This window comes from Pelodiscus sinensis, chromosome 12 (genome assembly GCF_052426305.1).
Source record: "Pelodiscus sinensis isolate ZL-2025 chromosome 12, ASM5242630v1, whole genome shotgun sequence".
In the NCBI taxonomy this organism is placed as follows: domain Eukaryota; kingdom Metazoa; phylum Chordata; order Testudines; family Trionychidae; genus Pelodiscus; species Pelodiscus sinensis.
In genome coordinates this window covers 49869814-49896717 of record NC_143063.1, presented here as the reverse complement: position 1 = coordinate 49896717, position 26904 = coordinate 49869814, and the positions used below count along the sequence as shown (strand labels likewise).

Sequence of the window (26904 nt, the reverse complement as noted above, 5' to 3'; positions counted from 1 at the left end):
CATTGGGGCTTTTTTGCGGAAAACAGTCCTGTGCTGTCTACAGTGGCCCTCTTGAGCAAATGATTTGCGCAAGAGGGCTTTTGCCCGAACGGAAGCAGCATAGTATTTCCGCAAGAAGCACTGATTTCTTACATGCGATCGTCAGTGTTCTTGCGGAAATTCAAGCAGCCGGTGTAGACAGCTGGCAAGTTTCAACTCACCCTTCTAGTTTCAACTCACCCTGGTGCAGGCCTACTGTACACAGGTACCAGCTAAAAGAAATCCGGTGTGGCCGGCTACCAATCCCCCTCGAGCTAGTTGCTGTTTACACACAAAGAGCGGAGCATGAAATCTGGCTGGACGCAGGGTTTTGGCAGTGGCCAAAGTGGCTGTTTGTTGGTATGAATCTGGGTGAGAACTGACCACATCTGGCAGAAGCCAACGGGCAGCCCCCCCCCCCATTCTCCCAGCGGGCAGCCCCCCCCCATTCTCCCAGCGGGCAGCCCCCCCCCCATTCTCCCAGCGGGCAGCCCAGCAGCAAGCCACCGAGGGGCGGGTGGGCAGGTCGAACACGGGCTGAGGTGTCAAAGTGGGTCCCATCCCCCAGTTAGGCTGCAGGGCTTTGGCACAGGGATTGCCTCTCCCGTGACATCTGCACAGAGCCGGGCTCCCAGGCCCCGCGAGCGATGGGGGCGAGAAGCGTTCCTGTCCGGCCTCAGGACCAGCCGCGCGGCAGGGAGAGCTGCCAGCATCCGGCGCAACGAAGGCCGTACTGACTGCGAGCCTGGGGCCTGCCCTGAGCGAGAAGGGGCCACGTTGCTGTAACCCTCCAGGAACGGGCCCTGGGGCCAGGCCAGCCTCTGCGGCGGCGAGAAGCCCCAAGGGGCAGGCGCCCATCCCACATCCCTTCTCTGGGACCCAGCCCTAGAGCCGTCGGGGCTGTAGGAAGGCAGAGGGAGAGTCCACAGCACAGCCGAGGTTTATTACTACCGGCGTCCCCAGCAGCAATAGTGCAGAGTGTCTGTGGCGCTTAGGTGCCAAACTTCTTCTGTTGGACAGGGGGCGGCAGCTGTGTCTTGATGTCCATCAGGGGCCGCTCCACCACCACCAGGCAGCCGTCCTCCAGCAGGTCCACAAACAGCAGGGGCTGCAGGGCAGGAAGAGGGGGACATGCAGGGGAGGTTTCAGGCAAGAAACAGCTGGGCACAGAGGCGTCTCAGAGGCCACCACGCCACGGCAGAGAGGCCCGGCAGGCAGAACTGGTCGGGGCCAGCTGCAGGCGTGGCAGGCTCCGAGTTACGCCACAGGCTAGCCAGGAACACGCCAGCCCAGCACCAGAGCCTGGGGAGCGGAGCCCCTGCCAGCGCCGCCCAGGGCCAGGAGTTACACATGACTCCTGCGGCGGGCGGCACTTCTCAAGTGTGTGTGTGTCCTGCCAGCATGGCGCCCCCTCTGAGCGCTGGCTGGCCCTGTGGGGAGCTGGGCCAGGGCAGCTCCTGCGGCTGATCTCACACCTGCCTCCACTGCCTGACAGGGAAGGGGCGTATCCAGCCTGGGCCAGGCCGCCGGAGCAGCTGTCACTCCCACCCCCGCAACATTGGCATCAATTCAGCTCCCTGGCGCCGTGCAGCCCTTTCCAGAGCCATTGGCGAGCTGGGCTCGTTAGCCCTGGAGCCTCGGCTCTGGTCTTCATCCCCAGGGAAGCAAGCGTCTCTGTGGCTCTCAGCACCAGGCGATGCCTCCCCCGGTCCCGTGCCAGGCCGCAGGGGCGAGCAGTGGGCCCAGCAGGCAGCCGTCCGGCCCTCCCCTCCACCTGCTCACCTGGTACTTTTTGCAGATCTTGAAGGCGTGAGCATGGCCCCGCCTGGCTTTCTCCGAGAGCTGCTTCAAGGCCGTCTGATTCAGCAGCGGGGTTGCATCATCGGGGAGGGGCTAGGGAGAAAGCCCACACTGTCTCAGCCGCCCAGGGACTCAGCAGCCTCCCCCTTCTTCCCGCTGCTGCCATCCAACCTGGGATCCCACAGGGGGGAGGTGCTGGCCGTGGTGGGACCCCCGGGTGCAGCACTCACTCGAGATCAAAGCTGCCCGGGGCCCTGCCCATCGGCACGGGCTTTCGAGAGAGGCCGCTCACCCGTCCTGCCCACAACAGAAGGCGCCCCTGTCCCAGGCAGGTGCACGCCCCGCGCAGCGCCCGCCCGCCGGCTGCCTCCCCTCCCAACAAACCAGCGCACAAACATCCCGGGTCTGCCCGGCGTGGGACAGGCCCAAGTGGCGCCCCTGCCAGCCACCCTAAGGCTGAGCACTTCAGCGGCCACAAGAGCCACTTTGTAAGGGTCACCCTGCCCCAGGGGAAGCCAGGGTTAAACCCGGCCCCGGGAGAGGGCGGGGGCTGTGGAGACAGCAGCTAAGGCAGGCAGCAGCCAATCAGGGCCCAGCTGGGGAAGTATAAATAGGGGCTGCTGAGGAGCAGGAGAACACTAGCTGCCTGGCAGGCTAGAGAGGGGGCCTGAGGCAGAGCCAGGCTGGGGAAGAGCAGGCCAGTCCGAGGCACCAGGGATCCAGCAGGCCTGCACCCAGTTGCCATTGAGTGGTCATTCCAGACTGGAATGTGCCCGAGGCAGGGGCTAGAGGGTGCCCAGCCGTGGTCGCTGAGGCAAGGTGGATGCAGGAATCTGGGGTTCCCTGGGAGGGGAGGACGCCAGAGGGCAGGGGCACTGCAGCACGGGAAGGCCTCTGGTGACAAGGCACCCAGGGAACAGCCCTGCCTCTACCCCACACGGAGCAGGGCGGGGCGGCTTTGCTCCCCGGCGCCGCCAGGGCTCACCAGCGACTTGTCCAGGATGCAGAACATGTGTGTGTCATGGAGGAGGATGTGGGCGGGCTGCCGGGGGTTGAAGGTGATGTGGGTGATGGGCGTGTCGCGCTCCAGCCAGCCCCTGTGCAGCCCATACTGCTGCACCTTCCTGCTCCAGGCGGTGTACTCTCTGTCGGGGATGCTGAACTCAAACACCTGCAGAGCGCGGGGCAGGGCGGGAAGAGGTGAGATCCTGCCCCCCGCCAGGGCCCTGCTAGCAGCCAGCACCAGCCGCAGCACACAACCCCGGCCCCGGCAGGCTGCACGCGAGGCGGTGGGGCGGGTACCCGCTCGGCCTGCTCTGCTCTGCGGCAGGGGGTTCGACTGTCCCCGACTAGCCCCATGTCCCGCCTCCCTGGGCACTGCACCGGTGGGACAGCCCTCGCCCCACCCACTGGCTGGCGCTTCGGGGGGGGGGGGGGGGGTAACCAGGCCACAGGGAGGCAGGGCTGGCAGCTGGGGGAGACTCTCGCTGGCTTCAGGGTGCGGGGGAGGCCCTTAGCTCTGAGGCCCCTCTCCCCACGCTGGGCTGCACTGGTCCCTGTGCGGACAGCTCTGCTCTACGCTGCGTCCCTGTGGATGAATATCTTCTGTTCCCCTGCTGGCTGGGACTCAGCTGGCTGCGGACGGGGGGCATGGCCCTGCGACTCTCCCACCCCTCGGTGACCTGGGCCGACCTGACTCCCCTCCCTCTCCAGGACCGAGGGGCCCGGTGCCCCAAACTGCTCGGCCGGCAGGGAGGATGGGGCCCGCCATAGACGCTGTCTCTCGGGTGCTGCGGGGCTGGAGCGCTCAAGGGGGAAACCGGTGGGTGCTTCCCACCCCCTGTGCCTCCCCCCACCAATGGGTCCTGAGATCAGCACCTCCCCCACCAGCTGTTCCCTGGCATGCAGGGGAGGAGCGAGGGCTTGCGGGCAGGGCCCAGGGCACTTGGGGAGGTTGGTGCCTGTGCTGCCGGCAATGGGAAGAGCTCTTGGGCACTGGGCTGACACCAGGTGCTGCAAAGTTCCCCCCAGGCTGCGGCTGAAAAAGCCCAACCTCCCGCCACAGCAGCGGCCTTCCCTCCGAAGGGCCGGGAAGCCAGGGGCCCACTCTGCGGGCAGGGGCCGTGCCCGCCGTCCTGGCCCTGGGGGTGGAGTCCGCGGTGCCCGAGCCCAGGAAGCAAAGCAGCAGGAGGCGAGAGCCAGCGGAAGGCTCCTACCTGCTGGTCCGAGTGGGTGACGACGAGGTTGTTGGTCACGGGGTGAATGGCCAGGGCGGTCACAGCGCAGTTGTACGCGGGCACGGTGCAGTGTGGCTGAGAGGAGAGAACGGTGAGATACGGCGCCCGCGGGACACAGGCCAGGCTGGCTGCAGCGCCCAGGAGCGCAGGCTCCAGCACGCGGCCTCCGGACGGGAGCCGGGCAGCCGGGCAGCCAGAGCGCCCCAAAGGAGCCAGCTGAGCCCCGGGACACGCGCAGGGCCGCCCTGCCACAGCCCTCACCTTGAAGTGCCGCAGGCTGTAGATGTGGATCTCCCAGTCCCCACCAGCCGCCGCCAGCCAGTCCCCGTCCGCGCTCACTGCCAGCAAGTACACGGCCTCCGCGCTCCCTGCAGGGGGGCAAAGTGGCCGCACTGCTCAGTGCCGCACAAGGGAGCGTAAACCCCCCTAACGGGCACGCGTCTTCCCGACCACCGGCGGGGGGGAGCCCGCTCCTGCCTCGATGTCCCGTTAGCGCGTTGTGCCCTGTGAGTGCGCGGGGAGAATACGCCGACGTTACCGGCCCCCTGCTTCCCGGCGGGGGCTGCAAAAGCTGTACGGGATTCCGAACGCCAGCCCGGCCCCCTGCCATGGGACAAGAGCACTGTGCCTCTCAGCCCCGCCCCCTGCCAGCTCCGCCCCCTGCCGTGGGACAAGAGCACTGTGCCTCTCGACACGCCCCTCGCCAGCCCCACCCCCTGCCAGCCCGACCCCCTGCCGTGGGACAAGAGCACTGTGCCTCTCAACACGCTCCTCGCCAGCCCCGCCCCCTGCCAGCCCCGCCCCCTGCCGTGGGACAAGAGCACTGTGCCTCTCGACACGCCCCTCGCCAGCCCCACCCCCTGCCAGCCCGACCCCCTGCCGTGGGACAAGAGCACTGTGCCTCTCGACACGCCCCTCGCCAGCCCCACCCCCTGCCAGCCCCGCCCCCTGCCGTGGGACAAGAGCACTGTGCCTCTCGACGCGCTCCTCGCCAGCCCCGCCCCCTGCCAGCCCCGCCCCCTGCCGTGGGACAAGAGCACTGTGCCTCTCGACACGCCCCTCGTCAGCCCCGCCCCCTGCCGTGGGACAAGAGCACTGTGCCTCTCGACACGCCCCTCGCCAGCCCCGCCCCCTGCCGTGGGACAAGAGCACTGTGCCTCTCGACGCGCCCCTCACCAGCTCCGCCCCTGCCAGCTCCGCCCCCTGCCGTGGGACAAGAGCACTGTGCCTCTCGACACGCCCCTCACCAACCCCGCCCCCTGCCAGCCCCGCCCCCTGCCGTGGGACAAGAGCACTGTGCCTCTCGACACGCCCCTCACCAGCCCCGCCCCCTGCCAGCCCCGCCCCCTGCCGTGGGACAAGAGCACTGTGCCTCTCGACACGCCCCTCGTCAGCCCCGCCCCCTGCCGTGGGACAAGAGCACTGTGCCTCTCGACGCGCCCCTCGCCAGCCCCGCCCCCTGCCGTGGGACAAGAGCACTGTGCCTCTCGACACGCCCCTCACCAGCTCCGCCCCTGCCAGCTCCGCCCCCTGCCGTGGGACAAGAGCACTGTGCCTCTCGACACGCCCCTCGCCAGCCCCACCCCCTGCCAGCCCCGCCCCCTGCCGTGGGACAAGAGCACTGTGCCTCTCGACGCGCTCCTCGCCAGCCCCGCCCCCTGCCAGCCCCGCCCCCTGCCGTGGGACAAGAGCACTGTGCCTCTCGACGCGCCCCTCACCAACCCCGCCCCCTGCCAGCTCCGCCCCCTGCCGTGGGACAAGAGCACTGTGCCTCTCGACACGCCCCTCGTCAGCCCCGCCCCCTGCCGTGGGACAAGAGCACTGTGCCTCTCGACGCGCCCCTCACCAGCCCCGCCCCCTGCCAGCTCTGCCCCCTGCCGTGGGAGAAGAGCACTGTGCCTCTCGACGCGCCCCTCACCAGTCCCGCCCCCTGCCGTGGGACAAGAGCACTGTGTCTCTGCGCACGCCCCTCGCCAGCACCCCTCGCGCTGCAAGGCACACACAGGCCCCCCAAATCCAATCCCCACGGGATGGCTGCCCTCTGCCAGGCTCTTCCTAGGGCTGCATACACGGAGCCTCTGCAGAAGGCACATCAGGGCACCAGGCTCCCGAGGGGCAGAGTGGGAGCACACCCAGCAGAGCCACACCCCATTTCATGGGCAAGGAGGTGCAACTCCACAGCACTCGACACATCAGCACCAACAGGGCAACAGCGGAGGAGCTGGGGGGGGTCATAGGCCCGCCAGCAAAGCCAAGGGAAGGCAGTGGGGCTGGAACGGTTCAGTCCAGAGCTCGCCCCTCCCCATCCCAGCACAGCTTGGGGGGACGGAGGCTGGAGTGCCTGGGGGACTGGCCCCCGCCGGCAGCCACTTACCCGAGTTGGGGCGGAGCGTCTGCAGCTGCTTGCAGCCCCCCGGCTCCAGGAGCGCGAGGACGTGCACGGCGCCCTGGTCGGAGGCCACGAACAGCCTGGCCGAGTCGGCAGAGCACAGGAGCTGGTGGGCTGAACTCAGCTGCTTGGGCACCTTGGGAACCTTGGTGAGGGCAGGAGAGCTGAGTGGGTGCTCGCTCCCTCGAGCCAGACGCCCCGGCCCCTCCAGTGGGCAGCAAGGGGGCGCCGGCCTGAGCCAGCGTGGTCTCACCGCCCCCCCCCGTCATGCCACTTGCAGCCATCCCTCCCCCCCACTGCGTCATCAGCGACCGTCAGCAGGAACTGAACGGAGCAAGCCCCCCATCCAGCCTCGTCCCCCCCCTCCACACCCAGCCTTGACATCCCACCCGTCCTCGCCTCCTCCCACCACACGCCCGCCCTCGCCCCCTCATCCGGCCTCAATCCCCCACATGCACACATGCCCAGCCTCGCCCCCTCCCCCCGCCCACAAGCCCAGCCTCGCCCTCCCCCCACGTCTGGCCTCACTCCTTCCCCCACACACCCCCAGCCTCAGCCCCCCACGGCAGGGCCGGGACTCACCCTCTTGAGGCTGACGCTGTTGTGCTGCAGGCGCACTCTGTGCAGATGGAGCCGGGAAGCGGTGGAATACGCAATCCAGCTGCCGCAGGGCGAGATGCAGCTGCAGCAGATGTGCTCTGGGCCCTGGGAACCACACAGGGCGCTGAGGCTGGGCTGGCCAGCGGGGTTAGCGCCCAAGGGGCCTGCTGCGAGGCTGCCTGCAGACCCACACTGCGAGGCCAGAGCGTTCCCTGGGAAGGAGCCCCACAGTGGCCACGCTTTCCTGCACGCACCCTGGGGCACGGGGGACGTCTGCCTTCCCCGTGGGCCTGTCACCCTGGGGCCCTCTGGAACCAGGCGTCAGTAGCCAGGCTAGCAAGAGGCAAATGACCCCAGCAGAGGGAGCAGGAAGGGCCAGCCAGGGAGAGCCCAGCGCTCGCTGCAGAACATTCCAGCCCCCCCAACCTGCCCCCAGGGGCTGAGGCATGGGCACAGCAGGAAGCCCACGTCCACACCTCAGCACAGAGCCCCCTGCTGGGCTGTGGCTGCCGGGGGAGCCCACTCAGCCCCCCCGCCAGGTAGCCCATGGGGCTTGGCAGCAGACACCGTGGCAGGAGCCTGTGGGGCCCCGAGGGGATAGGCTGGGAGCACAGGGCTCCTGCCTCAGTCTCCCCCAGGGACTTGGCCAGGAGGCCACAGCCAGGCCCAGGCTCGCTCACTGGCCAAGCGGGCGCCGTGCTGGGCGTCTCTCAGACTCGCCCGTATCTCGCTGGCCGGCCCGGGCGCCCCACCAGGCGCCATGGAAACGTACACCTGGAGGCAGCTGGGGCGCAGGCCCGGCCCAGCCCGGTCGAGTAATGGGGAGGTGCCGTCCCTCCTGGAGAGGCCGCCCCGCCTTACCTTGCTCTTCAGCTGCAGCAGGTGCTCCGGGGCCCGGGAAACCGGCAGGATGTCGCCATCCTTCCCTGGGAGAAGGAGCAAGAGCGCTCAGCGCCGCCCGGCAGCCCAGCGGGGATGGGGGGGCTGCCCTGGCCTGACCCCGGCTCCTCCCATGAGTGGCCAGGAACAAAAGGAAGCTCTGCCCACCGAGGTGCCCGCCCCCGGCACAGAGCTGGCTTGGTAGCCTTCAGCGTGGCATCCCCAGCACTCGAGCACTGGCCCAGCAGGGGCTCCGTGTGCTGAGGGACACCAAAGCCGGGTCCAGTGCGGGCAGCGCAGCATTGCTGCCTGGCCACGGGCAAGCCAGGGGAGGGAGCCGCACCTGCCAGCGTGGGAACGGATTCAGAGCGTTTCTGAAACAGGCAGCTTACGGGCCCCTCCCAGGCTCTGGGCTGCCAGCGGGGCCCAGGCAGGGGCTGCCGGGCTCTCTAGTCCCAGAGCTCCGGCCAGACGTTCTCGGCCAAGACCCATCTCCTTTTGGAACCGCTCGGGCTGCTCCCTGCTGGAGCCTGGCGAAGACCCAGAGACGCAGCCGGCAGTGGGCGACGCTGGCTGCTAAGGCTGCCGAGAGGGGGCGGCCTAGAGGGGATTTGCTAGACGTTCCCTTCCAGGGCACTTTACTCTGCCCGACTCCCTGCTTGGGAGCCCTCCGCGCTCTCACCTGCGGCACTCGTGGCGCCGAGTCTCCAGAGCTCCAGGTGCTGGGGGAACTGGAAGAGGAGGAGCCTGGCCTTCTTCGCGCACGAGACGAGGCGTCGCTGCAAGCAAGGGACACGCCGCCAGTCACGAGGCCCCTGGGGCACCGGGCAGGAGAGCCCGGCAGGCCGGCCAGAGAGCCCGGCGCGCAGAAGCGGCCAGACGGGTCACATACGTGGCCCACTGGTGGGCTGGACACCCCCCCCAAGCAATGGGATTGGCACATGGGAAACCGGCCAGCTCCTGTGGTGCTCCGGACTGCTGCCTGGCAAACTCTGCCAGCCTAAGGCACTGGCTGCCCCAGCGACAGGACGTACCCGGGGACCCTGCTGGAACCGGACAGTCGCGAGGGACCAGGCTGCCGCTCCGGCGGGGAAGGGTCGCCCGCAGCAATCCCAGCCGCGTGGGGACCCCGAAGCAAACGGGAGCCAGCGGCTGCAGCCTGGGCAAGGGGACCCAGCGAGGGGGCTGCGAAGCAGGGCCCACGGGGGAAGGGGGCACTTACATGGGGGAAGGTGAATTTCCGGAGGGCAGCGTCGTAGCCCTTTCCGTGCATCTTCTCCATCAGCGGGCGGATCACCAGCTGGGCATCCAAGCCTGAAAGACGAGAGGCGCAGGTGGCCGACCTGGGCTGAGCCAAGGCCCGGAGCGAGCCGAGCCCCCCGGCGCCCGCCGCCCGTACCTCCGGAGATGAGCGCGGTGGCGCTGTGGGCCACGGCCCGCACGTCGTGGGTGTGATGCTGGAACGGCTTCGTCCGCACCCACCGCCTCTCCGCACTGCCCCACTTCACCGGCAGCAGCTGGAACTGGTACACGGCCCCCTCCGAGGTGCCCACCACGATGCTGTCTTCCTCCTGGGGAGGCAGCCAAAGGGCCATGGCTCACCCCGCCTGCAGCGCTGGGCGGGGGTGGGGATCCAAACCCCCATCTGAATGGGAACGGGCAGAGCCCCCCCCGGCTCCTTCCATCCTGGGCAGGAGACGGGCACTTTCCCAGCCACTGTCAGCCAGGGCGGCATCGGCACAAGCAGCCTTACCCCAGTGGGCCAGCCCCTGGCCAAGCCACTCTGGGTCAGCCAGCCGCAGAGGATGCCTGCAGGTACGAGGTGAGATCCCACACCAGCGGCCAGAGCCCACTCGGCGACCCCCCTCTGCCCAGCCTCCGCATGGGACCGCCCGGCCCCTCCTACCTCGGACACCGCGAGGGACAGGGCGGCCGAGCTGCTGATCGGGTGGGTCTCTAGCAGGGTCCCTTTGTCCGAGTCCCAGAACTGCACCTTCCCCGCCGAATCGGAGCTGACGATGGAGCCGTCGGCCAGGAACGCCACGCCCCACACCACGCACTCCTGGCTGCGGGGCCCCTGCAGGCGCCGGTCCACCAGGATCCGCTGGACAGCATGGCCTGCGAAACAGGCACACCCAGATAGCTGGGGGAGAGCAGGGATGGGGCCGGGGGCGGGGAGCCAAGGGCGTAGGGTGGGGGCAGAGTGCGTGAGCCAGCATGGCAAACGTGCCTCGCCTTGAGGCTCTCCCCTCCATGGTGATTCGCACAGAAGCACCATGGATAAGCAACCTCCCCTGGCCTGGAGCCGCAGGGCTCAGCTGGACCCTTTGGGGGAGCAGGAGCACGTTGCCCGGGGCGGCCCTGCGGCACTCAGGGGTCCCGCGGCAGTCCGGCCGGGCCCTGCGGCACTCAGGGGTCCCGCGGCAGTCCGGCCGGGCCCTGCGGCACTCAGGGGTCCCGCGCCAGTCCGGCCGGGCCCTGCGGCACTCAGGGGTCCCGCGGCAGTCCGGCCGGGCCCTGCGGCACTCAGGGGTCCCGCGGCAGTCCGGCCGGGCCCTGCGGCACTCAGGGGTCCCGCGGCAGTCCGGCCGGGCCCTGCGGCACTCAGGGGTCCCGCGCCAGTCCGGCCGGGCCCTGCGGCACTCAGGGGTCCCGCGCCAGTCCGGCCGGGCCCTGCGGCACTCAGGGGTCCCGCGCCAGTCCGGCCGGGCCCTGCGGCACTCAGGGGTCCCGCGCCAGTCCGGCCGGGCCCTGCGGCACTCAGGGGTCCCGCGCCAGTCCGGCCGGGCCCTGCGGCACTCAGGGGTCCCGCGCCAGTCCGGCCGGGCCCTGCGGCACTCAGGGGTCCCGCGCCAGTCCGGCCGGGCCCTGCGGCACTCAGGGGTCCCGCGGCAGTCCGGCCGGGCCCTGCGGCACTCAGGGGTCCCGCGCCAGTCCGGCCGGGCCCTGCGGCACTCAGGGGTCCCGCGGCAGTCCGGCCGGGCCCTGCGGCACTCAGGGGTCCCGCGGCAGTCCGGCCGGGCCCTGCGGCACTCAGGGGTCCCGCGGCAGTCCGGCCGGGCCCTGCGGCACTCAGGGGTCCCGCGGCAGTCCGGCCGGGCCCTGCGGCACTCAGGGGTCCCGCGCCAGTCCGGCCGGGCCCTGCGGCACTCAGGGGTCCCGCGCCAGTCCGGCCGGGCCCTGCGGCACTCAGGGGTCCCGCGCCAGTCCTGCGAGTCACCTGATTTGACGTGGAACACTCGGAGGAGGTCGATGGAGCCGATGGCGATGCGGGTCCCAGAGGGATGCCAGGAGAGGGACAGGACGCGGCCTGGAAATTGCACAGCCTTACGTGAGCCAACACAGGCCAATGCCCCTTCGCAACCCTGCGATGTCTGTGAGCTCCCCCACACACCCCCTTCTCTTCTGAACTTTGATTTGTCCCTTTCATGCGTGTTCAGTTTTTTGATTGTATCCTTTGGTTTACATGGTCGTGCCAATTTTCTTCCACTATTTGATCTGAGGAAGTGGGTCTGGCTCACGAAAGCTCATCACCTAATAAATCATCTTGTTGGTCTTTAAAGTGCTACATAGTCCTGTCTTTTGTTTCAGCTACACCAGACTAACACGGCTGCCTCTCTCACTATTCCCAACAGGGGTGAGCCTGCAGAGCTGGGACAAGCTAAGCTAGAGGACAGCTCAGACCCAGGTCAGCTGGATCCATGGGGGACCGACACATTTCTCCCCGTCAACCCACCCACGCCCTGGACTCCTGCGTGACCGCTCGGTCTCTCCTCATTGGTTGGCCCACAGGCCCCGGCCACCTGACAGACGAAGAGGGCAGGCTGGAACTCCGCTGCACAGAGTGGGGCTGCTGGAGGTCCCATCTGGGGCAGATTCAACTCATCCAAGGCATGGCTCCAGAATGGAGAAACACGAGTCCTCTGGCTGAGTCACCGTGGGCGGGCAGTGGGAACCACGGAGGACCAGGCGGGGGGCATTTAAAGGGCGCAGGATGCAGACTCTGTGGCCTCCCCTGCATCACACCCCCCTCCCTCCGGCAAAGCTTCTCCCTCCGCCTCTGCTCCGTCCCCAACAAATCTACCTTTGTGCCGGTCCAGGCTCCTCTCAAACTGGATTTTATCAGGCAAGACTTGGAAAAGCTTCACCGACCCGTCCTCGCAGCCGACCTACGGAGGGCAGGCGCGTGGGGAGCAAACACGAGAGAGAGATTATTAAAGGCCTAATCGGGCTCATGCCCATCTGTCTGCTGCCAAGAACCGGCAGGGAGGGGCTGCCCAGATGCCCGAACTTGGGCCCCCTCCCCACACAGTACAGCGCTTGGCACAGCTCCACGCTGCCAGCCCGGCCTGCCCAGCTGGCTGACCCGGAGTCTCACACCACACACAGAGCTCCTCGACCTCCCCAAGGGGAAGAGCCAGGACAGGAGACTTTCCCATCTCTCTGCTTGTCGGGGCAGCCCGGACTCGCACAGACAATCAACTGGCCCAGCCCTGAGAAGAGGGGCAGGGTCTGCAATAGAAGGCATCTGTTGGGGGCAGGAGTGGGGCCTCCTGAGCACCCCTCACTGCCACTCAACTAGGATGCCACCCGCCCGGCTCTCTATGCCCCCAGATGCTCACAACCTACCAGCTACCAGTGTGTGTCATGGGGACACAGCCCTTCCCCCACACTGGGATCCGGGATAGTGAGGAGCTCTGCACACCCCCTGCCTGACAGGGGACAAAGTCCTCCCCCCCACAATCAATGCCTGTGCTCTTCCCTTCCTCTAATCTCAGCACTGCAGAGCGGGGAGAGGACTCACGGCCAGCTGGGTGCCACTGGGGTCAGCCGCCATGCTCCAGATAGGGCCCCCAAAGCCGTCCAGGGAATACTTGACTCGCAGCTTCTCCAGGTCGTACTCGCAGATGTCTCCGCTCAGGCCTGCTCCGAAGAGCCGATCCCCTGCGGCCCAGCACAGAGCCTCGGTGGATCTCGTCTCATGGCCGGGGATACGCTGTGCAGACACACGACGAATGGATGAACCACCCCGTCCCGCCTCCCATGGAGCCCTCCACCCCAGGCTCAGACAGCCCAGGACTGAGCACCACAGAAGGGCAAAGACTCACGGCGTGCCTCCTACACCCCCGTGCTCAATGGGGGGCCAGGGTGAGACGGATCCCCACAGTGCCCCTCCACTACTCCTTATATGGAGCTAGTCACTCGCCTGCAGCCAGTTCCGCTGTACCCGTCCCTACTGGGCTGCCTGCCGGGATGGGCCATGGGCTTCTCCACTGGCCCTTAACGTATGCCAAGCCACTGGGCCCTGGGCGAGTACATGCGGGTGGGTCAGCCCCAGAACCCTGGCCTGAGCAGCTTCCAGGCCCCCTCTTGGGCATGCTGCTCACCCCTCCGTGACCCCCGGGTTGGGGGGATCGGGAATGTTCGGATGCTAGGCCCGCATGATGTCTCACCCACTGGAGGGAGCGGCTTGGCTAGGGGAGAACTCCCACCCCATAGCATGGGATGGGCTAAGGCACACCAATGGCGGCTGCCGGAGTGACAGCTGTCTGTCTGGGCGCCCTGGGAGCCCAGACTAGGCCTAGGAGCCAGGCAGGCGAGGAACCTAGCGCTGCTGGGAGTCTGGGGTGGGGGTCAGGACTTTCTCCAGGAGCCACACACCAACAGGCGCTAAGGCTCAGCTCTGCCCATGGCACACAGCGCTGGGGCTGCCCCTCAGCTGCCCATGGATTTACCGGCGGCCACAGGCTGCCCCTAGCCAGGGCCCCAGCGCGGCCCGTTACCTTTTCCTGGAAGTAGTTCGCCGCGAAGTTGTAGACCTCGAGGGCGCCGTCGGTCCGGGCCAGGGCCAGGCGGGCGGAGCGGGCGCAGTGAGCCACGCAGCGGATCCCCACCGGCAGGTAGGCGAAGAACCGCACCCGGTGCACCTGGAACTCCCCCATCCCACCCCTGCGGAGAGACGGCGGCGGGTCAGGGCGGCTCCGTCTGCAGCCCCGGCCCGGCCCCTCCCCAGTTCGGTCCGGCCCCTTCACCGGCCCACATCCCCCCCAGCCCAGCCCGGCCCCCCTTCACCGGCCCACATCCCCCCCAGCCCAGCCCAGCCCAGCCCGCCCCCCCTTCACCGGCCCATATCCCCCCCAGCCCGGCCCGGCCCGGCCCCCCTTCACCGGCCCAAATCCCCCCAGCCCGGCCCCCCTTCACCGGCCCACATCCCCCCCAGCCCAGCCCGGCCCGGCCCCCCTTCACCGGCCCACATCCCCCCCAGCCCGGCCCGGCCCGGCCCTCCTTCACCGGCCCAAATCCCCCCAGCCCGGCCCCCCTTCACCGGCCCACATCCCCCCCAGCCCAGCCCAGCCCGCCCCCCCTTCACCGGCCCATATCCCCCCCAGCCCGGCCCGGCCCCCCTTCACCGGCCCACATCCCCCCCAGCCCGGCCCGGCCCTCCTTCACCGGCCCAAATCCCCCCAGCCCGGCCCCCCTTCACCGGCCCACATCCCCCCCAGCCCAGCCCAGCCCAGCCCGCCCCCCCTTCACCGGCCCATATCCCCCCAGCCCGGCCCGGCCCCCCTTCACCGGCCCACATCCCCCCCAGCCCGGCCCGGCCCCCCTTCACCGGCCCACATCCCCCCCAGCCCAGCCCAGCCCAGCCCAGCCCAGCCCGCCCCCCCTTCACCGGCCCATATCCCCCCCAGCCCGGCCCGGCCCCCCTTCACCGGCCCAAATCCCCCCAGCCCGGCCCCCCTTCACCGGCCCACATCCCCCCCAGCCCAGCCCAGCCCAGCCCGCCCCCCCTTCACCGGCCCATATCCCCCCCAGCCCGGCCCGGCCCGGCCCCCCTTCACCGGCCCAAATCCCCCCAGCCCGGCCCCCCTTCACCGGCCCACATCCCCCCCAGCCCAGCCCGGCCCGGCCCCCCTTCACCGGCCCAAATCCCCCCCAGCCCGGCCCCCCTTCACCGGCCCACATCCCCCCCAGCCCAGCCCAGCCCAGCCCGCCCCCCCTTCACCGGCCCATATCCCCCCCAGCCCGGCCCGGCCCCCCTTCACCGGCCCACATCCCCCCCAGCCCGGCCCCCCTTCACCGGCCCACATCCCCCCCAGCCCAGCCCGGCCCGGCCCCCCTTCACCGGCCCACATCCCCCCCAGCCCGGCCCGGCCCCCCTCCTTCACCGGCCCAAATCCCCCCAGCCCGGCCCCCCTTCACCGGCCCACATCCCCCCCAGCCCAGCCCAGCCCGCCCCCCCTTCACCGGCCCATATCCCCCCCAGCCCGGCCCGGCCCCCCTTCACCGGCCCACATCCCCCCCAGCCCGGCCCGGCCCTCCTTCACCGGCCCAAATCCCCCCAGCCCGGCCCCCCTTCACCGGCCCACATCCCCCCCAGCCCAGCCCAGCCCAGCCCGCCCCCCCTTCACCGGCCCATATCCCCCCAGCCCGGCCCGGCCCCCCTTCACCGGCCCACATCCCCCCCAGCCCGGCCCGGCCCCCCTTCACCGGCCCACATCCCCCCCAGCCCAGCCCAGCCCAGCCCAGCCCAGCCCGCCCCCCCTTCACCGGCCCATATCCCCCCCAGCCCGGCCCGGCCCCCCTTCACCGGCCCAAATCCCCCCAGCCCGGCCCCCCTTCACCGGCCCACATCCCCCCCAGCCCAGCCCAGCCCAGCCCGCCCCCCCTTCACCGGCCCATATCCCCCCAGCCCGGCCCGGCCCGGCCCCCCTTCACCGGCCCAAATCCCCCCCAGCCCGGCCCCCCTTCACCGGCCCACATCCCCCCCAGCCCAGCCCGGCCCGGCCCCCCTTCACCGGCCCAAATCCCCCCAGCCCGGCCCCCCTTCACCGGCCCACATCCCCCCCAGCCCAGCCCAGCCCAGCCCGCCCCCCCTTCACCGGCCCATATCCCCCCCAGCCCGGCCCGGCCCCCCTTCACCGGCCCACATCCCCCCCAGCCCGGCCCGGCCCGGCCCGGCCCCCTTCACCGGCCCAAATCCCCCCAGCCCGGCCCCCCTTCACCGGCCCACATCCCCCCCAGCCCAGCCCAGCCCAGCCCAGCCCGCCCCCCCTTCACCGGCCCACATCCCCCCCAGCCCAGCCCGGCCCAGCCCGGCCCCCCTTCACCGGCCCACATCCCCCCCAGCCCAGCCCGGCCCGGCCCGGCCCCCCTTCACCGGCCCACATCCCCCCCAGCCCGGCCCGCCCCCGGTCCTCACCTGCGGCTCCAGCCCCAGCTCGCTCCGCCTCCTCCAGCTCCCCCACGTGCGCGGCCCGGAAGCGGAAGCGAGGGGAGGCGGCCGGCCGGAAGTGCGCAGCGGCGGGAGGTTCGGTTGTTGCCCGGAGACCAGGGAGCCCCCTGCGCCCGCGCCCGGGCCTGCTGCGTCGGCGGGATCCCCAACAGGTCGGGGCGAGGGGCCGCGGGGCGGAATCGGGGCCGGCGGGGGCACAGGGATGATGGCGGGGGGCGGGGGATGGGGGAGGGGCTCTGGGGCGGAGGCGGTGGGGGAGGGGCTGGTGAAGGAGGAGGGTGCGGGGGGAGGGGCTGTGGGGAAGGAGGGGGGCGGGTGCGGGGGAGGGGCGCGGGGGCGGTGGGGGAGGGGCTGGTGAAGGAGGAGGGTGCGGGGGGAGGGGCTGTGGGGAAGGAGGGGGGCAGGTAATGGGGGAGGGGCTCTGGGGCGGAGGCGGTGGGGGAGGGGCTGGTGAAGGAGGAGGGTGCGGGGGGAGGGGCTGTGGGGAAGGAGGGGGGCGGGTAATGGGGGAGGGGCTCGGGGGCGGGGGCGGTGGGGGAGGGGCTGGTGAAGGAGGAGGGTGCGGGGGGAGGGGCTGTGGGGAAGGAGGGGGGCAGGTAATGGGGGAGGGGCTCTGGGGCGGAGGCGGTGGGGGAGGGGCTGGTGAAGGAAGGGTGCGGGGGGGGGGCTGTGGGGAAGGAGGGGGGCGGGTAATGGGGGAGGGGCTCGGGGGGGGGGCGGTGGGGGAGGGGCTGGTGAAGGAGGAGGGTGCGGGGGGAGGGGCTGTGGGGAAGGAGGGGGGCAGGTAATGGGGGAGGGGCTCTGGGGCGGAGGCGGTGGGGGAGGGGCTGGTGAAGGAGGAGGGTGCGGGGGGAGGGGCTGTGGGGAAGGAGGGGGGCGGGTAATGGGGGAGGGGCTCTGGGGCGGAGGCGATGGGGGAGGGGCTGGTGAAGGAGGAGGGTGCGGGGGGAGGGGCTGTGGGGAAGGAGGCCGGCAGGTGATGGGGGAGGAGTTGTGGGGCGGAGGGGCTGGCGAAGGAGAAGGGTGCGGGGGGAGGGGAGGTGGGCAGGTGATGGGGGAGGGGAGGTGGACAGGTGGTGGTGGGGAAGGGATGGGAAGGGGCTAGCAAGGGGGCTTTGTCTTAAGGATGGAGGGAGGGTGGTGAGGGAAGGGCTGGGGAAGCAGGGGTTGGGGGGCTGAGCCAGGCTGCAGGAACTGGAGCAGAGGTTCCTGGGTACAGCTGGGGCATGGCATGAAGAGTCCTTCTGTGCAGCCTCTGGCCAGTATTCCTGGGCTGTGGACTAAAGCCTTCCCTATGTCACACTAAGCCAGTGTACGCCTCAGGACCGTGGCATCTCTGTACAGCACCTAGCAACTACCTGGAGCCCAGTCACAATGCTGAATGTCTGTGTATTGTACTGCCACACAGAAAGGGTCATTTCCCCATGCAGCCTTCGCTTTGTTGCAGACGCAGTCGGGCCAATCAGAATGTCCATATCGGAGGATGAGATAGGAGGCAGGTCATGAGGGGACTTGGGAGTCTGGTGTTTTATGTTCACTTGCAAACAGGGAGTGTTTCTATGCAGGAATTTCACATCTGGCTGTAGCGAAGGCTGTGCTGACAAGAGGCAGTGGAAAGGAGGATTATTAGTGAGCACAGTTCCCTTCGTGGGGATAAGGATAGTCAGTGAAAGTAAAAGTTTATTTTTTTTTAAAGTAAGATTTCCATTAATCGAGTCAAGCGGCTGCTCGTTCCACCTAAGAGGTGGCAGCATTGCAGTGTTAGGATTCCACTGTGTTTATAATTAACATTTGTAAGACAAGCTGGACTGATTCAGGATGGAAAGTACTAAAACATCGGTTTAATTGTGTTAATTTTACAGTAGCCCCTTTCTACATAATTCTGATGCAAGCACACTTGGAATTTTCCTTTCAATTATCAGTCCCCAGTTTGACGTCAGAAAGGTATTAAGAAATTGGAGGTGAAAAGAAGAACAAGTAACTAAGTGACTGAAGGGATCAATTAACGAGGAAAAAATGTAATGAACTTGGCGATGTGACAACAAGGGTGATGGACAGAAATCTTCACGACTCTGAAGACTGTAACTACCACAGAGGGAGAGAAATAGTATAGGAAGGGCAGCTGTATCTAGGAGGCATAAAATGAAATGAAGAAAGGGGGGAGTTAGGTTAAATGTAAGGAAGATGCTAGTGACAGTGAGACGTACGTGGCTGTGGAGAACACTCACGAAAGGGCAGAAACATCATCATTTGGCAAATTTTAAATTAGATTAGAGAGGCCACTAGAAAATATCCTGCATGGAGTAACCTGCCTCCGCCCCTGGGAGATGGGCTCAGTGGGAGCAAAAGGAGCTTTCCCATTTTTAAAAGGCAAAAGTCTCTAGTTTTCAGCTGATCCTGATAAATAAATCTCCCAGACACACCCCCTCTGGCAGTCCCGCCTCTTCCAGGGTTTGTTATGATCAGTTACGCTTATTGTGGCTTGGAGTATAAACTGGAGGCCCAGGGATGTGCTAGCCATTTGCTAATGTGGCTTTCAGGTCACTCTGCCATGGTCTGGAGGGTCCTTCCTGCTTCTGGAAGGCTCCCTCTGGCTGTTTTGGGGAGTGCAAAGTTGAGCCACTCCTATTGTGCATAACACATCACTAGGGCCCTACCAAATTCACAGCCATGAAAAATGCGTCATGGGCTGTGAAATCTGTGTGCAGGTGTAATGGGGGAGACCGGTATTTCTCAAATTGGGGGTTTAGCCTTACGGGGAGTTGCCACGGGAACCACAGGGTTATTTTAAGGGGATTCACAATGTTGCCACCTTTACTTCTGTGCTTTCAGAGCTGGGTGGCCTGAGAATTAGGGATGTTAAATTTCAATGAATCAGCTAATCGAGTAGTCGATGGAATTTCCATCCGCTGCTCGATTAGTTGATAAGAGGGAGGTGGAGCGCTCACTATCCCAGCTGCACCTCTGCCTTCGAAATGTGTCAAGAGCTCCGTGGGGCTCTTGTTACATTTCAAAGGCATAGGCACAGCAGTTGGGACCCAGTGCAAGCAGTCCCTGCTCGTGACATTTCTCCACTGTGCCTGTGCTTCCCCGTCCTCCCCGTGGAGACGGTGCTGGGGAGAACCAGCCGTTAAGATGGCTCCTGCCCCCCGCTTGCTGCCCTTCTTTGATAGCAGCACCAACGGGGGAGGGCGGGGGGAAGGGGAGCAACTAGTCGAGTCATTATTTGACTACCCAATACGCATATGCCTTTCAGATAGCCAACTAGTCCCTTACATCCCTACTGAGAATAGTGACTGTTGGTCAGGTTCCCGGCTCCGAAGGCAGGAGTGCAGAAGTAATGGCAAGGCATGGAATTACCACCCTTCTTTCTTCTCTGCCTTCACGGTGGGGCTCTCGACCAGCAGCCACTGCTCTCTACTCACCCGGCTCTGAATGCGACGCCACTGCCAGCAGCAGTGTAGAAGTAAGGGCAGCAGTATCATGACCCCCTCCAATAATCTTGTGATGCTCTCAGCTTCTTTTGGGGTTAGGATTCCTACAATTCCACACCATGACATTTCAGATTGCTACATAATAGCTGACCAGAATGGATGGTGATTTTGGTTGTTGTGGTAAAGGAGCATTCTTTAAATTTGCCACTAGGTGGCACTAAAATACAAACTAATCACTGCTCAGCTCACCCCTTCCTGTTGGGAATTAATGGGGAGCTCCCCTCCACGGGGCTCCAAAAGGCAGCGTGTGCTTTGCAGGTTCTCTTGGGCTGTGCCTTCCGAGGTTCAAACAACGAGACCCTTGAGAGTGAGGAGAAAATGGATCCTCTCCTCCCCAAGTAAAGCTGAAGCAAAATGCAGGACAATGTAGCACTTTAAAGACTAACAAGATGGTTTATGATGAGCTTTCGTGGGCCAGAGTAAAGCTGAGTGAGATGCTGGTTGCCCAGCGGTTCAGCCTGGCCCCGCTGTCCCCTTTGCTGATGAATCTGTCTCTCTTTCGCTTTGCAGAGGAGAAGTGGAGCATGGTGCAGATTGTGATTTCCAGGTGAGTTTGGCACGACTCCTTCCTGTACTAGCGTGAGGAGTGGAGGAGCTGTTCATTTCTGAGCTAGCTTGTGTCTCTGGCGTCCGAACACCCCTTCAGCAAGGCCCTAGGGCAGTGTCTAAACCAGGTATCGAGCGGAGAGCTAATGGCCCAGGTTCACAGGCTTGCTATATATTTGTGTAGTGCAGCGTTTCCCAAACAATGTTCCGTGGAACCCCAGGGTTCCGCCAAGTGAAAATAAGGGTTCCGCGAGAAAAATCCATGACAACATTTTATGATTTTAAAAATAATTAAGCATTTTAATTTTATTATTAATTTTATTTCAAGTGTCCCTGTGTAATGCCGGCTTAGCCAGAGAGTGGGGACGATGATGTCACTACTCAGCACTGTTGTCCATAGATTAGACTGTTAGGGATTCCGCACAACTCTTTTGAGTTTAAAAGGGTTCCATGGCTAAATAAAATTGGGAAAAACTAGTGTAGTGGATAGGGCTATCAAGCAATTATCTTTTCTAATCACAATTAATCACACTGTTGTTAATAGAATACCATCTATATAAACATTGTGGATTTTTGTACATTTTCAAATATATTAATTTAAATTATAGCAGAATACAAAGTGCCCAGTGTTCACTTTATATTTTATTATAAACAAAACCATGTAAAACTTTAGAGCCTACGAGTCCACTCAGTCCTACTTCTTGTTCAGCCAATCGCTCAAACAGAAATTTGAAGAGAGAATGTTGCCCTCTTTTTGTTTACAATATCACCTGAAAGAGAAAATAGGTGTTCATTTGGCACTGTTGTAGCTGGCATTGCAAGATATTTATGTGCCAGATGTGCAAAGATTCAAATGTCCCTTCATGGTTCAACTTCTGTTGCAGAGGACACGTGTCCATGCCAATGATGGGTTCTGCGTGATAATGGTTCAAAGCAGTGCAGACCAATGAACGTGAGTCAGATGCCACCAGCAGAAGGCTGACTGTCTTTTCTGGTGGTTCAGGGTCTGTAGCTTTTTGCATCAGAGTGTTACTCTTTTAAGACTTGAAAGACTGTTCCACAGCTCCTTTCTCTAAGATTTTGGAATGCGCATCAGGTTCTTACACCTTGGTTCAAGTGCTGTAGCTATCTTTCAAAATCTCACATTAGTACTAGGAATGTAAGGGTACGTTTACACTTGCTCCTTAGTTTGAACGAGGGATGCAAATGTAGCCGACTGAAATTGCTAATGAAGTGGGGATTTAAATATCCCTTGCTTCATTAGCATAATCTTGCCCATGCGCTATTCCGCTCGCCAGCTGATTCGAACCAGGAAGTGCGCTCCGGGAAGTGTTAGTTCAAATCAAACCCCTTAGTTCGAACTAACGTTACTCCTCAAAAAATGAGGAGTAACGTTAGGAGTTTGATTCAAACTGCTGCGTGCTGGAGTGCACTTCCTGGTTCGAATCAGCTGGTGTGCAGAATAGCGCGTGGGCGAGATTATGCTAATGAAGCTCGGGATATTTAAATCTCTGCTTCATTAGCAGTTTCAGTCGGCTACATTTGCATCCCTAGTTCGATCTAGGGAGCAAGTGTAGACGTACCCTCGGAAGTGTAACTGTTTTAATGGTTAACTGATAAGCATCAGCTTATTGATTTCCATTACGGTTACACTCTTTGCCAGCTGCCAGCCCTCCTCCTGGGATCTGCACTGTGGGAGCTGCAGTATAGAGCCAGGAGCTGGCTTCGAGTATAAGAACTTTCTTTTACAGCATAACTTGGCTCTTGGCCTCCCTCCTGGGGAGCCAGCTGTACTGCTGGCTGCGTGGTATAAGCCTTCTACTGCAGAGCCCGCAGCACACGTAGTCACTTGGATATTTACCGGTTATACGGTTACTTTAACGGTTTTTTTACATCCCTACTTAGTGCTGCCTTTTGTTTTGTCAAATCTGCAGTACAAGTGTGCTTAAAAGAAGCACGTGCTGCCTTATCACCCGAGACTGCTGCAACATGAAATACAGGGGCAGAAAGTGGGGAAGGCGAAGCAGGAGACATCTGTGACTAAACTGAACGAGAAGTAGGACTGAGTGGATTTATAGGTTCTACAGTTTTACCCCACTTTGGTTTTGAGTGCAGTTCTTCTTCAACCCTTGTACTCCAAGTGGAGCATAGGTCATCTACAAGTCCCCTCCACTTCACTCTGTCATGAGACAAAACTTCTAGCTGACTCCAGGTGTACCCCAGTTGTCCTTCAGTCTCTGTTGATCTTCTCCACGTTGTCCGAGTGCAGTTAGGTAACAAAAAGCCTGCATTTGTAGATTACACTCTTATGCTAAAGCGATTGCACTACCGTACTTGTATGAGGTGAAACAAAACTATTTTCTCATAGTGTTTACAGTGCACGTATTTGCAATATAAATGTGGTGAGCTCTGCATACTTCTGTGTTGGACGAGTATCAATACATTTCAATTGATAATTATTTTTAACAGTGTGATTAAAATGGCGATTAATTATTTTTAGTTAATTGCATGAGTTAACTGAGATTAATCAACAGCCCTAGCAATGAAGACTCTGTCTGGACATCTGCCTCCTGGCCCCAGAACATTGTAACCCCCAGCCCTTTGCTTTCAGGGATGGGGCTGATGGCTTGGCGGAGTGGGTGCTGATGGAGCTGCAGGGAGAGATTGAGGCTCGCTGCAGCACCGGACTGGCTGGGAACCTTCTGGGAGACTTGCATTACACCCGCGAGGTGAGGGAGCTTTCCTTACCTTCCTGGCAGGCTTGGGAGGCTTCTGCCAGGTGTCCATCCATCGTGGCAGGTTGGAGGAGGCTGTAGGGAGCCCGGTCCCTGAAGGGGTCTCACGCTGTGCCTGTTCTCTCTTCTCTCCAAGGGGGTCCCTGTGCTCATTGTGGGGCATCACATTCTGTATGGGAAGGTAGTGCACCTGGAGAAGCCCTTCGCCGTCCTCACCAAGCGTGGTGCCCGTGACCACAGCTCCCCGGGGCCAGCTGCCCTGTATCTGGTGACCGCGCTGATCAAGACCAAGCTCCTCTTCAAAACTCGCCCCAAACCCATCATCACCAGCGTGCCCAAGAAAGTATGAAAGAACCCCGGCTGCACAGCAGAGAGCGTCCCGCCCCCTGGACACGAGCCCAGCTCCAGTCCCGAGGACGGGGGGCTGGACCCATAGGGGCAAACTCAGCTCCCTTGCCAAGAGCAGCTGGGCCCCCGGGCGTGAACTCAATGCCCTTCCCGAGAGCATCTGGACTCCTGGGCATGAGCCCAGTGCCCATCCTGAGAGGGGTAGGACTCCCGAACATGAGCCAGGCTCCCCTCCCGAGGCCTGGTGGCATCTTGGGTATAACTCCAGCTCCTCTGCCAGGGGGGGCTGCGTCCTTGGGCCATAGCTGTCCTCCTGGCATGAGGGGGAGCGGAGACAGGGCACAAGAGACAGGGCAGGCTCCCATCCCTAGGGCAGGGGGTCTCCTTGGGCCACGCCCAGACCCATTCTCAGGAGTGCTTAGACCCCAAGACACAAGTCCTGCTGCCTTCCCCAGGGCAGGGGGCCTGCTGGGCAGTAGCCCAGCTCCCATCCCCAGGAGCACTGGGGGCCTGGGCCCAAGCCCAGCTACACGCCCCAGGGCAGGGGGCCTGCTGGGCACGAGCCCAGCTACACTGCCAAGAGCTGGTGGCCTCCTGGGTCCCATCCCAATGGCCACCAGAGCCCTGGGCCCCAGCCTGCCTCCCATCCCTAATGTAGGTGGCCTCCTGGGCCCCAGACCGCTTCCCCCCTCAATGGTGACGGGAGCCCTGGGCCCCAGGCCGGCTCCTGGTCCGGTGGGGACTGGAGCCCTGGGCCCCAGACTGGCTCCTGGTCCCGTGGTGACTGGAGCCCTGGGCCCCAGACCGGCTCCTGGTCCCGTGGTGACTGGAGCCCTGGGCCCCAGGTCGGCTCCTGGTCCCGTGGTGACTGGAGCCCTGGGCCCCAGGTCGGCTCCTGGTCCCGTGGTGACTGGAGCCCTGGGCCCCAGGCCGGCTCCTGGTCCCGTGGTGACTGGAGCCCTGGGCCCCAGGCCGGCTCCTGGTCCCGTGGTGACTGGAGCCCTGGGCCCCAGACCGGCTCCTGGTCCCGTGGTGACCAGAGCCCCGGGCCCCAGACTGGCGATGACTGGAGCCTTGGGCCCCAGGCCGGCTCCTGGTCCCGGTCCCATGGTGACTGGAACCCTGGGCCCCAGGCCAGCTCCTGGTCCCGGTCCCATGGTGACTGGAACACTGGGCCCCAGGCCAGCTCCTGGTCCCGGTCCCATGGTGACCAGAGCCTTGGGCCCCAGACCGGCAACGACTGGAGTCCTGGGCCTCAGACCGGCTCCCACCTCAGTGGCGACTGCCGTCCTGGGCTCCAGACTGGCTCCCATCACAAGGGCAAGTGGCCTCCTGGGCCCAAGCCCAGCTCCTGTCTCCTCCTTGCCAAGGTCAGCGGGCTCCTTGGCCACGAGACCAGCTGACCCCCTAGCTAGGAATCCCTTCGCCTTCCCAAGGGAAGCGGGACCCTCGAGTGCAGCCCCGGGCGCTGGGCTTGGCTCCCCCGTGGCCATGAACCTGGCTCCCAGCCCAAGGGCCAGTGGCCTCCTAGGCATGAGCCCAGCTCCCGTTCCCAGAACAGTGGGCTCCCTGCACCCTAGTTCTGCTGGGTCCCTGGCCATGAACACAGCTCCCCTCCCCCGAGGGCCAGTCCTGCTGGACACTAGACCCACTGGCCCCTTGGCTCACGCTCCCTTCCTCAAGGCTGGTCCCCAGAGCATGAACTTGACGTCCTTCCCCAGGGGGAGTGAGCCCCAGAGCAGGAACCCAGCCCCCTTCTCCAAGGTTGCTGGCCCTCTTGGGCCCTACCAGGCTCCCGTGCTGAGGGCAGCCAGTCCCCTGGCTGTGAACCCGGCTGTGCTCTTCGCCAATGGGACCCTGCCCTCTCCAGTGAGCAGCACAGCCAGGCTGCGGTGGTCCTGATTCTCACCGGGCCTGCCCTGGCCCTGTCTCAGCCTTTCCTGAGGCCCGACTGTGAGCACGCCTGGAGGCAGCAGCCCCTCGGCTCCCAGCTGGTTTTGTGACTCTCCTCGGGGGGCGCAGCAGCCCCGGCCCTGCCTCTTGCCCCCACAGCCGGGAGCCCCCATCCTCCACCCGGCAGTCGTGCCCAGGCCTGGCACAGTGGCCAAGGTTAGTGCTTGGTGTGCTGTCCCGCTGCCCGTCTCCTGTGGCAGCCCGGCCTCGGCCAGCAGGGACAGGCCACGCCAGCCCGACCCCTCTCGCTGCAGCAGGGGGCGGGGAGGGGAGGAAGCAGCACTGCAGGGCTGGTGGCAGGAGCATAGGCTGAGGGGGCCTGCTTCTCAGTGACGTGGCCCTGGGGTTCCCCAGAGAGGCCCCACACAGAGAGAGGCCTGTGTGCAAATCTCTTTATTGTGACAAATCCATTGGAATTATAAAACCAGCCCTTTTAAAAACAATGAAAAACGCAGGTAAAAAATAAATAGATTTACAAACAACGGTACCAGTCGGTGTCAGTACAAAGAGCTACAAAAGTCGCCTAAAAACCGTGTATTAAATAACCCCCGAACCGTCCCCGCAGTAAGGCTCAGGCCCAGGGGGACAGCTGCGGCCCAGCCAGGAGCCAGACCCAACAAAACACGGCAGGGGTGGTGCCCCAGGCCCAGAACGGGGCACGTGCCAGGGCCCTGCTCAGGCTTCCACATATGCTAAGGGAGGCTGCCGCCCTGCAGGGAGAGCCCTCGGCCCACAGTTGGGGCCCTCTGGCAGGAAGCGCAGAGGGCTAGGACAAGAGCAAAGCAGCCATGGCTAGCGCCAGGAGCAGGACAAGGCAAGCAGCTCGCTGGCATGGGGAGCTGGGGACAGCCACGTTCCTGAGGGAATCCGGCCACTGAGACAAGCAGCATGGCCCAGCCCTCAGCACCTGCCTGTCTAGCAGCCTGGTTCCATGGCAGGTGAGTCTCCGCTTAGGCATTTCCATTAACTGGCCCTGGGGCCCAGCCCAGGAGCCAGGCGGCCAAACACTTTATGCCAGCGGCCCTCTGAGCCCAGCCCAGCCCCCTGGCCTTTGTGAATGGGAGGGGCAGGAAGACCCCGGCTTCCCCAGCAAGGTCCCTGCCCCCAGGCACTACTGAACTCTCCCCACAGCACCTGAGCTAGGGGAACTCCCGGCCCCAGGGCAGTAGCGCTGCAGGGACTGGAGCCAACAAGCAGAGGCACCCTCCGGGCAGTTGGCAGCCAGCAGTGCCGAGGGGCAGGCGTGGCGCGTGCGGGAAGGGGCTGGTGTCCCCTTGGCTCAGGAGCATGCAGCTCACAATGGGTCTTGGCTACCAGCGCCCTGCGAGCCCTGCAGAGGGGAGGCCAGGCCAGGCCCCCGCTGAGCACGGCGGTGGCCCTTCCGGGCTTTGGCAAAGGGGGCACCGTGGCCACTGCTCCCTCACCGGCCAAGCTCAAACCCTGCCCACGCCCCCCGGGCCCAGGGAGTGGAAGCGGGTGAGCCTACCTTGCTGCGTTCTGGCCCCGGGCCACACCCTCCTGGCTGTGCTCCGCCTGCCTTTGCCCCCTGCCACCGAGCACCCAGCTGTGCAGTGCGTCGGCGTCAGCACCTTGTCCTCACACCGCGCTGGAGCAAGGGCTCAGGAGAACGACCAGGGCGGGGCACCAGAGCGGCTGTGGGGCTCGGATT

At 64.7% G+C, this 26904-nt stretch overlaps 3 protein-coding genes across 3 annotated transcripts; 2 read left to right on the top strand and 1 right to left on the bottom strand.

Moving 5' to 3' along the window:
• Positions 1–940: 940 nt before the first annotated feature.
• UTP4 (UTP4 small subunit processome component) lies at positions 941–16260 on the bottom strand. Its single transcript, XM_075939795.2, has 17 exons — positions 16127–16260; positions 13707–13872; positions 12728–12919; positions 12008–12092; positions 11144–11233; positions 9830–10041; positions 9323–9494; positions 9146–9237; positions 8606–8702; positions 7906–7970; positions 7027–7149; positions 6430–6589; positions 4317–4423; positions 4035–4130; positions 2804–2989; positions 1801–1911; positions 941–1126 (listed from the first exon to the last, which is right to left on the bottom strand). The coding sequence occupies exons 2-17, from the start codon at positions 13863–13865 to the stop codon at positions 1010–1012; spliced, it is 2064 nt and encodes a 687-aa protein (XP_075795910.2). The 5' UTR covers positions 13866–13872; positions 16127–16260; the 3' UTR covers positions 941–1009.
• CHTF8 (chromosome transmission fidelity factor 8) lies at positions 16213–23283 on the top strand. The gene is made up of 4 exons (XM_075939799.2): positions 16213–16311; positions 20164–20200; positions 22811–22928; positions 23071–23283. The coding sequence occupies exons 2-4, from the start codon at positions 20178–20180 to the stop codon at positions 23281–23283; spliced, it is 354 nt and encodes a 117-aa protein (XP_075795914.2). The 5' UTR covers positions 16213–16311; positions 20164–20177.
• On the top strand, positions 23280–25717 carry DERPC (DERPC proline and glycine rich nuclear protein). The gene has a single exon (XM_075939796.2). The coding sequence runs from the start codon at positions 23280–23282 to the stop codon at positions 25182–25184; it is 1905 nt and encodes a 634-aa protein (XP_075795911.2). The 3' UTR covers positions 25185–25717.
• Positions 25718–26904: the final 1187 nt, after the last annotated feature.